Genomic DNA, 12,762 nt, shown 5'->3' with positions numbered 1-12,762 from the left:
GTACCTAAAGGGGGCCTGCAGGGAAGATGGGGAGGGACTCTTTATCAGGGATTTTAGTGATAGGACGAGGGGTAACCATTTTAAACTCAAAGAGGGTAGGTTTAGGTTAGATATTAAGAAGAAATTCTTTACTGTGAGGGTGGTGAGACACTGGCACAGGTTGCCCAGGGAGGTTGTGGAGGCCCCATCCCTGGAGGTGTTCAAGGCCGGGCTGGATGGGGCTTTGAGCAGCCTGGTCTAGTGGGAGGTGTCCCTGCCCATGGCAGGGGGTTGGAACTAGGTGATCTTTAAGGTTCCTTCCAACTCTAACCATTCTATGATTCTATGACATCCATGCACAAAACAGCATGTGTGGTATAAGCCAGAACTCTGAAATTCCCTTCTAAAGCCAGACACGGTAGTCAATACAATACACGCCATATTTATCATCAATTTTCCAACACTGCATCAGTGGATTGAAGCAGTTCCTAATGTACAAGTACAGGGAGAAATATTTGTTAACATCTGCATTTATGCAGAAAAAAATCAAGCTGATATAGAGCAAACCTGCATAAAAAAAGGAGTTCTTTAGGTGAAAGGAAGGAAGGAAAAATCAGATATGAAAAAAAATCAGTTGTGTATGAAAGAAATGAAGAAAACACTGTATGTACAGGCCTTAGAAAGGGGCTGAGCGGAGTCACTCAGGGAGGCATGTGAATCCTACTGGTTGCTTTAGTTGTTGAAAATAATAATCAGAAAACCTTTAACTCTCCTTTTTCCTCCAGCAGCTCCCTCTCATCCGTGCTCTTTCTCGGAGTCATTCGTTTGGTAATGAGGGGGTTTCTGTTAGAGTGAGCAGAAGCTTTCTCACTGGGGTCAGCAGGAGCTGGAGCTGGATACACTGGCTGTGGCTTTTGTTCCGCAGGAACTACAGCTCCCTTCTGTCATCCCCAACAGAGATGCGTCGGAAGTTTACATCTCTGAATATTGTTAGTGTGGCCACTCCTGAGTGGGTTGTTTTTAATAACTTATGCATGTAAGTGTCCTTGTCCAGCCTTCGTTAATAAATCCACTGTGATGAGCAGCGCAGATTAATGTGTGGCTTAAATTACATAATGTCCAGGCATCATGACATAGTGAGCAGATAAAAGCATGATTAATTGGTTTTAATAATGTGGCTATACCTATGCGATTATCTTTTAGGTTTTGGGTTGGGGTTTTTTCTTTGTTTTTATTTTTAAAAAGTTGCTTTTCCTGCATGCAGATAACACGAAGAGTAAATCATCCGAGGACAGTCCATCCAGATGCTGCTGGCACGCCAGCTCGACCTTCCTCCCCGCAGACGATGCATGGCAGGGGCAGGGTACGTCTCTTCGCTCATTTGCTATTGAAAGGCGAGCGTGTTATCGCTGGTGCCCTTTTCAGTCTGTTTTCTAAGCCTCAAAAATCAGGGTCCACTTCCCACCTGGCACGAGGCTGGCAGAGGTAAGGGAGGAATTAGTGGGATCTGGTTTTGGGCAGGCAAAACGTGGGACTCCGGAGAAGGGTGAGAACGGGCCGTTTATTGAGGGTTTTACTAAGAAGGGGACAAAAAAGGGATGCAGTAGGTGCAGTCTGGTTCGGTGCAGACATACTGCTGTGCAAAGTGTAACTAGAGCTGCTGGGTGGCCAGGCCAGCTGTGGGGAGGCTGTTTGAAGGCTCCCATAGCCCCATGTCCTCTCCCCAGCAGTTGCTGGCAGCCGAGCAGAGGAAGAGGGCGAGCACGGGGCGATCCCTCCCCGCACCCAGCGGAGAGCGGGTCAGGGACTTCCTGAGCCAGAGGCAACAATATGGGCTCTGTGTTTCAAAAAAAAAAAAAACAACAAACAAACCCAAACCCCACGTGTTAGCAATCATCTCTCTCTCGGATTACCAAATTTGCAAAACGAGTTCAAAGTTGGGGTTGGTTTTCGTAACTGAAGCCTCGCGTTCCCCTCCCTCCCGCGGCTGGGTGGGGAAGGTGGAGCTGGGTGGCCCCTCTCCAGGCAGCCCCCGGCCTGGTGGGGGCTCGGTGGGGTGGCTGGGGAAGAGCCGCGGGGAGGACAGGGCGCTGCTGCAAACATGGGTTTCAGTTTGCCAGAACTTCAAAATTTCCTCTGTAATACCCAGATGCAGAATTCAGCTCCGGTGGAGTGCGGCAATTAGGATTTCAGTCTTTTTATGGCTGGTAATGGTGTGTTTTTTTCACTTTTAAAATCTGCTTGTAAGGCCAGCGCTGGTCCTGAGCGGCTGGAATGATTTGGCATGAACAGTGTGGGTATTAGATGGCCTTTTCTCTTGACCTTTTGGTCAGGATCGAGTGAAGTATCTATTTATACCCCCGTTGTTGGGAGGCCCTACCCTGCCCTTGCAGGAATGATGGCCGAGGAGCCACGCAGACCCCTTCTCCCTCTGGCTGCTCTGATCGCCTTCGCTGCAGGAGAACCCAGAGCGGTTGAATGCATTGAGGAGAAAAGACTGCGGTCGTCTTGCTTCTCTGCCCAGCGGTAACTGCGACTCTGCAGCCGACGCATCGGCTTCGCCGCCAGAGCGTTTTATAAATAGCATAGTTCGCTTTAAAAAAAATAAAAAAATAAAAGCAATAAAAATAAAACGAACAAACCAAAAAAAAAAGAAAACCACCCCAGCCCCGAGCATTGCCCTCTGTTAGTGCTGTGCTCGTTTACCCCCCCCGTTGCGGCTTGGCCCCTCCGTAACTCCTGAGGAGGAGGGAGGCAGCTCGCCATCAGCGTTTCCTCGCCTTGCGTTCAGCTCGCTCAGCGAGTGCGTGGCGCACTCCGGGTTTGATCCGCAGTGGCAAAGCCGGGCAAAGCGGGCTCCTCTTTTCTCCGAATGCCCTGTCTGTCCGAGAGCAGGACAGAGAGGAGCAAATTCAGCAGCTTGCCCTGGCAGCCGTCGGAGCAGATGCGTTTTGATTGAAAGCAGAAATGGAAGGATTTCTGCCTGCCTTACAGCTTGCTTCTTAAGAGTAGTAGGTTTGTTGGTTTTTTTCCCCTCGAATCATCAGCCTTGATATTGATGCAGAGGGGAGTGTCACGAACATGTATTCCCTGAGTTTAGATGAGGTAATGGTTGGCATTAAGGTCGGCGCTGCAGGCAAAATGAGCTCTTTGACAGTTAAACGAGGCCTGTTCGCTCTTGCAGGCCTCTGAACTAAAAAAAACCAAAAAAAACCAACAAAAAAATGCCATTCATAACCTGAATATGAGCTGGGGTCATTTTATCAAATCCAGATCAGTATATTTAATGAGTCTCTTTGTTCTGCGATGGGCTGGTGCAGAAGACGGAGCTGGATGCCGGACTCCCGGCTCCCGGAGCAGCTTTGGCTGGCTCCCTGCGCCCCATCGGCTTATCTTTTCATGAAGTACCAGTAATAATAACAGCCTAACTCACAAAAGGCTTGAGGCTTAAGTTGTCACAACTGAAAGTGTTTATACATAGAGGGAGAGAGGCAGTTAGTAGTCAGGGAACCGAGCGGTCACTGTGACATGGGAGTGTTGAACAGGCTGATAAACCAGGCTGGTTTCAAACCAACGCACTGCTGGGTTGACGTTCATTAATGATAACACGTTGCCGACGGTTAATTCTTAATCGTCGTCACATCTTGGCGTGCTGTGCCCATTTCTGGGCTCCCCGGTACAAGATGGGCATGGCCATACTGGAGCGGGTCCAGCAGAGTCCGTCTGTGCGGAGGAACGCCTGATGGGGTGGTGGGCTCTGGTCTGCCCAGTGAGCAGACAAGAGGCATGAAGTGAAGTACGGGAAATGGCAGGTAAACATAAGAAAAAGGTTTGGTTTTTTTAATGGTGAGGGTGGTCAGTCAGCAGAAGAGGTTGCCCAGAGAGGCTGCGGAGTCTCCATCCTTGGAGATACTCAAACCCCCCCCGGCTACATCCCTGAGCAACCTGCTGTAGCTGAGCCTGCTGTGAGCAGCGGGGTGGGACGAGACGATCTCCAGAGGCCCCTTCCAACCTCAGCGATTCTGTAATCCTCATTCTGTCACCAATCATCATCTCTGCATATTCAAGCAATTAGTCCTTAGCAATCTAAGCCTTCGTTAGCTCAGGGTATTCAGTGTCTTGGAGCTGAAGCCACATGGTTAGCACCGATGGCTGCAGTCCCTCATGAGGGGGCTCCAAAGTGGGCAACTTCTTTCATCCTCATTTTTCTCTGCTCATTGCTCCCGTTTGCATGCTTTTCAGCCCTGCCACAAAGAGAAAACCTCTGGTGTTTCTGGCATAGTTCACTTCACTTTCAGGCCTGGGAGCTGCTCTGGTTTCACCAGGCACCTTTCTCGCGTGTTCTGCAAGGTTGTTCTGCATCCCCCAGGCATCTCCTGCCTGCTCTGCCTCCTGGGCTCTACCTTGATGGCTTTACTGCTTGCACGTGTTCACACAGAATAGTTTGGGTTGATGGGACCTTAAAGATCATCTAGTTCCAACCCCCCTGCCCAGACGCCTCCCACTAGACCAGGTTGCTCAAAGCCCCATCCAGCCTGGCCTTGAACACCTCCAGGGATGGGGCACTGACAGCTTCCCTGGGCAACCTGTTCCAGTGCTTCACCACGCTCACAGTAAAGAATTTCTTCCTGATATCCAATCTAAATCTACCCTCTTTCAGTTTGAAGCCATTACCTCGTGTCCTATTGTTACACTCCCAGTGTTTCCCAGTACTGCCTTTGTGCAGCTACACCACACGTCTGCCACTGCCCCTTTGGTGACATTTGTGTACTTATTCTTACCTGTTTCACAAAGTACATTATAGGCTGTGTCTGGTTTTGCTGTTACAACATGTGTAACCCACACAGTGCATCCGGCTGGGCTTGTTTAGAGCGCTTGTGTCTGGTTCCAAGGTGAGCAAATACAGGTTTTATAGAATCATAGAATCATAGAATCTTCATGGTTGGAAGGGACCTTTGAGATCATCGAGTCCAACCGTACACACACACACACAAAAAAACCAAAACAAAAAAAACCAAAATGCAACAACCTACAATCTCTGCCCTTCAGAGCATGCCCTGAAGTGCCAAATCTAGACATTTCTTAAATACCTCTAGGGATAATGACTCAACCTGGGCAGGCTGTTCCAGTGCCTGACCACTCTTTCAGTAAAGTAATCCTTCCTAATATCTAATCTAAACCTCCCCTGATGCAACTTCACACCACTTCCTCTGGTCCTGCCGTTATTCACCTGGGAGAAGAGGCCAACACCCACCTCTCTCCACCCTCCTTTCAGGGAGTTGTAGAGGGCAATGAGGTCTCCCCTCAGCCTCCTCTTCTCCAAGCTAAACATGCCCAGCTCCCTCAGCCTCTCCTCATATGCCCTGGTCTCCAGACCCCTCACCAGCCTGGTAGCTCTCCTCTGGACACGCTCCAGCACTTCAATGTCCCTCTTGTACAGAGGGGCCCAGAACTGAACACAGCACTCGAGGTGAGGCCTCACCAGTGCCGAGTATAGAGGCACGGTCACTTCCCTGCTCCTGCTGGCCACGCTATTCCTGATGCAAGCCAGAATGCTGTTGGCCTTCTTGGCCACCTGGGCACACTGCTGGCTCATGTTAAGCTGGCCGTCCACCAGCACCCCCAGGTCCTTTTCTGCCGGGCAGCTTTCCAGCCACTCTGCCCCAAGCCTGTAGCGTTGCTTGGGGTTGTTGTGACCAAGATGAAGGACCCGGCACTTGGTCTTATTAAATCTCATACAATTGGCCTTGGCCCATTGATCCAGCCTGTCCAGGTCCCTCTGTAGAGCCTTCCTACCCTCAAGCAGATCAGCTCTCCCACCTAGTTATACCATGTGTCTGCTTCCGAGTGCAGTGGGACTTTGGTCTGGCAACAGCACAGGTCACGTCTCGTGACCATGAGAGCTGCCTTTTTACCTGTGACTTGGCATCTTCCCGATGAATCCTTCTTGATTGCCAAGGCAGATTTGCCCTGGGACCTTCAGGAAGCTCCGGTGTCTCATGACTCCCATCCTTCCTTCTCTCCTGGGGTTAAAATGAATTTTAATTACTTTGTTTCATGGGAATAAGCAGCTTCTTTGGATTAAAAGAAGTCTTCAGTCTGGGATTTATTGGATTTTTTTGCATCTACTAAATTATGCTCGAGGAAGGTGTTAAATCAGGGACTCCTACACCCAGCTGTTGGTAGCAATAATTTTGACCTGTAACACATAAATGCAAGCTTTAGCCTGCCAATTGTCTGTCCATTTGCACTGAATGGATTCCACTTGGTCTACAAGCGAGGGCTCAGCGAGGATTTGGGTTAGGACCATACTCATTACACAGCCACCCGCCCTTTGCAAAGAGACAGGTTTTCTCCAGCAGCCACAGAAGGACTCGGCACCGGAGACAATACACGGTCCACCGAGGACTGGGTGAAGGGCTGCTCTGCCTTAGGTTTCTACTGACCATATTGGGGGAGACCATGCCCAAAGGGATGCTGACGGCATAGGGTCCAAACCTACAACTCTGGACTAGAAATTGTTTAATCCCATTCTTGGTGAAACAGACTGATTTTTTGCTGTGGTACTTTCCAGCTTTGTTTTCCAGGCCAAATAATTAGGTTCAGCCTGTGGAGTACTCTACCCTCTATCAGCTCGCACAGGGAACCTGCTGACTGTCCCCTTTGACCAGCCCCTGCTGCTGGGGGTCCCTGTTTGCCTGATCCCCGACACCTCCCAGGGCACAGCCGGCTGCTCCCCGGTGTTGTCCAGGCAGCTGGGGACCAAGGGCATCTGGCTGGTTGGCGCTGGGATGGACTTGCTGCCTGCAGAAGTGCTGGCATCCTCCCTCGGTTTCTGAAGACACCTTCAAAGTAGCGCCTTTCAGGATCTTACACCTTCAAAGTAGTGTCCTTCAGGATCTTAAAGCATCTTCATGACATGGGGTATGTGGAAATCACCTTGGCCCCGAAATGCGTGCTGCCAATGGGACTTGTTCGCTGCTAGCAGGGGACAGAAAAGGACAGCTTTGGGTAGAGCTACTGGGGGACTGAGGTGGGTGAAGAATCTAGTTGGAAAATGGCATTTAACAGCACTGCTTTTCTAAAAATGGAATTATCAAGATGCTGGTCTATAGACGCACTGTGAGAGTTCACCTCCGTTAGTGCTAAACCCACCAAGGACGCAGGAGCTGCTGCATGGCACATCCCTTTTTGTGCTCCTGCTTTTCTCCTACTGAAGGAATGACAGTTTTAGCCCGTGAGAGAAGTTGTGACCCAAGGAGGGCCAGTTGCTGATTTAGAAATATTAGAGGTTATTCAGAGTTTAAAGCCATTCCAGGAGATGTCACTGTAGCTGGAAGGGAAACACGCCACGCAACAGGAGAGCTTTTAAACCAGAGCTCTAGGATAAGTACATTTAATCCTATTTTCCCATCAAATCCAGCAAATTGTAAAGAATCTTACGTTGCGCTTGATTTTACTCTGAGTTGATTTTAAACACCCCTGGGACATAATGCTTTGGGAAGAGTAATTCTGAGAAGAGGCAGAGCCACCGCTGCCTGGCCGAGCTTCGTGCCTGCCCGCGTGGTGAGGGCGAAGCCTGAACGTAAGCCCATGGCAGGAATGTAGCCATTAAAACTATTTGCATGCTTAAAAATAAGTACATAAACATACTGCTTAAGAGATTGGAAGTGAAAAACTTAATCTTGGCTTCCAGCGTGCCTTCCTTGAGTTCCAGTCCGTTCTTCTTGCACACCCACAGGAGCATCCACCGGCAGAGCTGCTGCCCTGCAGCTCAGGAGGGACTCTCGTTCCTGAAGACTCGGTGGCATTTCACCAGACCCCGTGCCATGCTGTGCACCCTCCTGGTAGCCAGAATTTGCCTCCTGTCTAGCAGACGGTTTTGCCTGTATTTTTTGCTGCCACGGCACGCTCGTGGTGTATCAGAGCGGAGGCAGAGCGTGCAGGCACGGGCTGTGGGGCTGGGACTTGCTGCGTCCTCACCCCGATGTACCTTCTGGCCTAGCTATGGGGTGGAGGGCACAGGTTGGGATTGCCTTCAACCACAACAGCTAAATCCTCCAGAAGTTGTACACCAGACCCTCGTGTAACCTAACTGGGGAGAAGCAGGAGAAGCTTTTTGGTGGTGTAATCCCATGCTGCAGCCTACACAAACTGTTCTTCAGACATCTAAGCCATTCATGTATGTTTTGCATCTCTCAAATCAAGATGCATTCATTTGCCTAAAATACTCAGACTGGATTTTTTTTGGGGGGAATACATTAGAAAATACTTGTTCCTGTTCCTTTTGAAGAAGGAAAGAAATACTGCCTACGTACAGGGCATGAATTTGAAACTGAGAAACTTGAGCAATGTTTATAATCATGTTTATAACATTTGGCAGCAAACTGGACAGAGGAACTTTTTGGAAACAGTTTTTTATCATCCCCAGCATGCTTTTGGGTTTGGCCCTGCTTCAACTAGAGTTTTTCCATCCAGCCTGGGATTTTTTTATATTTGTTTTTATTTTAAGAGACGTGATCAGCTAAGAGTTATTATTATATGTTGTGTTTTGAAAGTCTTTCTTCCTGTTAGGATAAGACTTAAGATTGTTACATTCAGAGCATTAAAAAATAATCTTTCAACTACTCCTTTCAACATCTTATGCTGATTTATCTGCTTTTTTGCACCTCATTCAGTTTGGGCAAAGGAATTAGACTGGTCTGTTTTGCCTTCTTGCCCGCGGATCCTTTGCCAGTGCTTTGTGGAGAGGCAGCTGAGGGCTCGTGGCCAGATTTTCAAAGGGACCAGATGCTGGCACATGCAGAAACCTAAAAGATTTTCGAACGTTTTCTGCCTAGCCCCCATGAAATGATCAGATTCGATGCAGGGTAGGTGTTACCTATTTCATGCATATTTAGAGTTGCATGTTAAGGAGCTTTGGACATCTGTGCTGTGATGGTGCCTGTCTGGCTTACATTCAAGAAAAGGAAATGGAAGAGGAAGATGACGTCAAAAATGCATTCGGTACTATTTTTTAATGGGAAAGAACAGCCAATGAGAGCATTAACAAATGCACAAATCCTTTGCTAACATGACTTTTCCATACAAATAATTGCCCTGAGGATGGTGTGTTGCAATGAGGGGAAGAGCCTGCTGCCTCTGCCAGTGTTTCTGGATACGCCTGAATCCTTATCAATGAAATGAAAAGAAAATGCTATTAGTTTTATAAAGCTTGTTTTACTGAAGCGCAGGCTGGAAGGGCTTTGGTTCCTCCATGTGTTTTTCTGCCCTTCTTTAATTTTCCTCCTGCCCTGAAGAGTGCAGTCACTAATTGCGAATTAGCAGTCAATGGATTCTTCTTTTAAATATGTTTAAGACGCTGGTGCATACATGCGCACCCAGACATCCCATTGGCAAGCAGGAAGATGGCAGATATTCTTTGCAGTGTTTGCATTACCAGCATGAGCCTGGGAAGCAGTATGGATTTGAAGGTAACTCACTGGTATGCTTGTTCTTAACAGATGATCCTTCAGCGATTGACCTAGACTCCGACTGGAAGGCTCCCACGGAAGAGTGGGGAAATTGGACAGGACATGAGGAGCATCAGGCAGGGGAGGAGAAGGAGAAGGTGAGGCAGCGGCGTTGGTGACCGAGGAAGACCTGCTCCACTGGGGCCAGTCTCAGCCAGACTGGGGTGTCCAGTCCAGCCCTAGAGCTGGACTTCTCCAGTTGTGGGGGCTTTCTCATGCTGGGAGGAGGCGCTTGGTGTGGTCACTCCCCTGACCTGTCTGAGATAGCTGGAGCTGGGGAAACACTTGCTGGACATGTGAGATGGGTTGGAGGAATTGGCTGGTTCTGGTAGTTCATCATCTGGATGGCATTGCTGTCCTGAGGTATGTGCCACCCTGCGTGAATGAGCTCTTTCTACTGCCACTGACCCTCCTGAATACCTGTGTAGAGCCCACAGCTGACACCAGCCTTCCCACCATCCCAGCTGGGATGTATTTATTTACATGTATTTATTTACATGTATTTATTTCAGGTTCGCTGATAGTGATACAGTGGTAGCTTGGGCGGGGAGATAGAAGCAGAAAGCTTGCTGTTGAAATACTTTCTAGAAGCCCAGGGAAATGTCCCTCTTTGACAGCAGCGGGAAGAGCGTGCTGAGCTTTTTGCAAACCGCTGGCTGAAGCCGAGGTGTGTGCCTTATCCAGAGAGACGCCCTGCTTGTACACTCCTGGAGGTCATCGGTTTTCCTGAAAAAAACATGCATCAGCCATCCCAGGCCTCCTCTTACAAGATCTCTGGTGTTTTCAGGATTTGCCAAAAGGCAAGGCAGGCATTCCTTTCTGCCTTTCCGGACTGAAAAGCAAAACGCAGCAGCAGAAGAAGAAGAAAATTGAAGTGAAGGAAGCAAGGGGTGGAGTGGGACTGAGGCATGTGAGTATTTCGTATTCCCAGAGTAGCATCTGGTTTTCCAAGAGCAGAGAGGGGGTGTCTTCTCCATTAGGATGATGTGACCTAAGGGGGGACTTTTTTTCTTTTTTTCTTTTTTCTTTGTTTCTTTTTTCTTTTTTCTTTTTTTCTTTTTTCTTTGTTTCTTTTTTCTTTTCCCCTTTCCCCTTCCCCTCTCCCTGCCCTCCCATAAAAGAAGGGTGAGCACAGTGACCACTGGATTTTTGCAACATGGTATTCCCTAACATACTTACAAACCAGTTTGATTTTGCAATGCGGAGAGGAGCAAATGGCTTTAATCGTGGAAGGAAAAATGCTTTCTCAGGCAAACGCACTCCAAGTTTAGCATACCACTGGGCTGTGTTTTACCTGTGGCAGAAGGTCACCTGGCGATATTAAGAGTAATGCAAAAGTGGTTCCCAAAAGCCAGTGAAGATAAAGTGAGACCGATGTTATACCAGTGAAAAGCTTCTTGAGAGAAATATATCACAGAGTGCAAGAGAGAAAGGCTGTGGAAAATCTCAGCCCATTTGGGATGGGAAGTACAAAGGAGCAGAGTGTTGACTGGGTTTTGGAGCAGTCCTTGGCTGTGATGTCCTTACTGCTCAGTGAAATGAGAAACGGGAGTGGGGGGACCCCCCAAAATGTCCTAATTGTTTTTCATTCACTTGTCGCTGAATATGTTGCTCTGGCCTCGTACGGCTGTGTGGTATCGTTTGCCTTCCCTTGCGCCCACTGTGGTCTCTCCTGATCCTTGGGACAATTTTGCTCCCTGAACTCCTGGTGCTCCCATTTTAAGGGAAAAGCTTTTAACTAACTCACTGACCGCGATCCACATGGCCATTAGGACAACCCGTCAGTTACCGGAGTGCTGCCAGGCCACTCTCTCTCTCTCTTGCACATCCAATTAGTTGCTTTAGCTTTGTATGTACCTTAATGAATGATCTTAGTAGTGCCGTTCAGACTCCTCAGGACGGCATTGTTTCTTCTGGCACGTTGATGATGGGCCAGAAGGAGTTTGTGCTGCACGTCAGCCCCAAATGCCGGTGACGGCTGCTGTGCAAGCTCATCCTTTGGAGATGGACAGAAAAAAATGAAATTACTTATGAAACCAGATATACAACATCGGTCATCAAACTCCCTGTGCTACTGCCAGTGTTTCTGTGGACTGTGGGCGCATCTTCGTCTTCGATCTCACTATCCAATTACCGTATCTTCACCTCAGTATATCTTGCTGTTCTATTCATGGGGGAAAACAAGGGGAAAGATGGTAATGAAAGACAATTTCAATACTCTAATCCCTTCTAAAACAAATAAACAGGAGGTAGGTGGATGACATGCCAGAATATTCTAACCATTTAAAAACTAATTTGTCCTGCAGTTTCTTTAAATACCCTAATTCCCTCCAATAATGGCATTTGCTCTCATATTTTGTACTCGCATGTGCTTTGTTGAACTCGTATGCTTAGTGAAGCATATTGTTTCAATTAAGCCCCAGCCAGGTTTGGAAACAAGAATGGAAGAAGGCCCAAGGGACTTGGTATCTACAGAACATAGCAGTGATGCAGTCTGTGCTTCCTTCAGGAAATCCTTGGACGTTGCTAATAATTCACCCAATAATGGTAAGTGATTGTTTTTGCACATCTGATTGCACAGCGCTTTTAAATGTGAAACGGAAGCAAATGTATGTGTGAGTTGGAGCCCACTAAAAACATTCAGAGCCCTCCCTGTGACTTTGGATTCCCCTTGTAAGTAGGTAGCCCTTGCAAAACACATCTAAGAACCCAAAAATACCCTTCTTCTGGTGAAAGACTGAGGAAGGACCTTGAGGTGCTGGAGTGGGTCCAGAGAAGGGCAACGAAGCTGGTGAGGGGTCTGGAAAACAAGTCTTACAAGGAGCGGCTGAGGGAGCTGGGGGTGTTCAGCCTGGAGAAAAGGAGGCTGAGGGGAGACCTTATCGCTCTCTACAACTACCTGAAAGGAGGGTGTAGAGAGGTGGGGGTCGGTCTCTTCTCCCAAGTAACAAGCGATAGGATGAGAGGAAATGACCTCAAGTTGCGCCAGGGAAGGTTTATATTAGATATTAGGAAAAATTTCTACACCGAAAGGGTTGTTAAGCATTGGAACAGGCTGCCCAGGGAGGTGGTGGAATCGTCATCCCTGGAGGTATTTGAAAGATGGGTAGATGTGGTGCTGAGGGACATGGTTTAGTGGTGGTTTTTGTCAGAGTTATGTTAGTGGTTGGACTTGATGATTGTAAAGATCTTCTGACCTAGACAATTTTATGATTCTATGAAAAGCCACCAATTCCCAGGGACGTGATTGCACGTGGAAGGTTTGTGTACT

General features: G+C 48.2%; 1 protein-coding gene across 1 annotated transcript in view; it reads left to right on the top strand.

The window, feature by feature from the left end:
- The window catches only part of LOC134513590 (protein LYRIC-like), a 34,040-nt gene that overhangs the window by 19,018 nt on the left and 2,260 nt on the right, over positions 1 to 12,762 (top strand). The window contains exons 7-10 of the mRNA XM_063330537.1: positions 1,244 to 1,342; positions 9,483 to 9,589; positions 10,279 to 10,401; positions 11,909 to 12,038. Of these exons, the coding sequence (XP_063186607.1) occupies positions 1,244 to 1,342; positions 9,483 to 9,589; positions 10,279 to 10,401; positions 11,909 to 12,038 (459 nt within the window). The remainder of the gene's footprint in view (positions 1 to 1,243; positions 1,343 to 9,482; positions 9,590 to 10,278; positions 10,402 to 11,908; positions 12,039 to 12,762) is intronic.

Source organism: Chroicocephalus ridibundus, chromosome 3 (genome assembly GCF_963924245.1).
Source record: "Chroicocephalus ridibundus chromosome 3, bChrRid1.1, whole genome shotgun sequence".
NCBI classification, from domain to species: Eukaryota; Metazoa; Chordata; class Aves; order Charadriiformes; family Laridae; genus Chroicocephalus; species Chroicocephalus ridibundus.
This window is presented reverse-complemented; position numbering and strand designations above follow the sequence as displayed.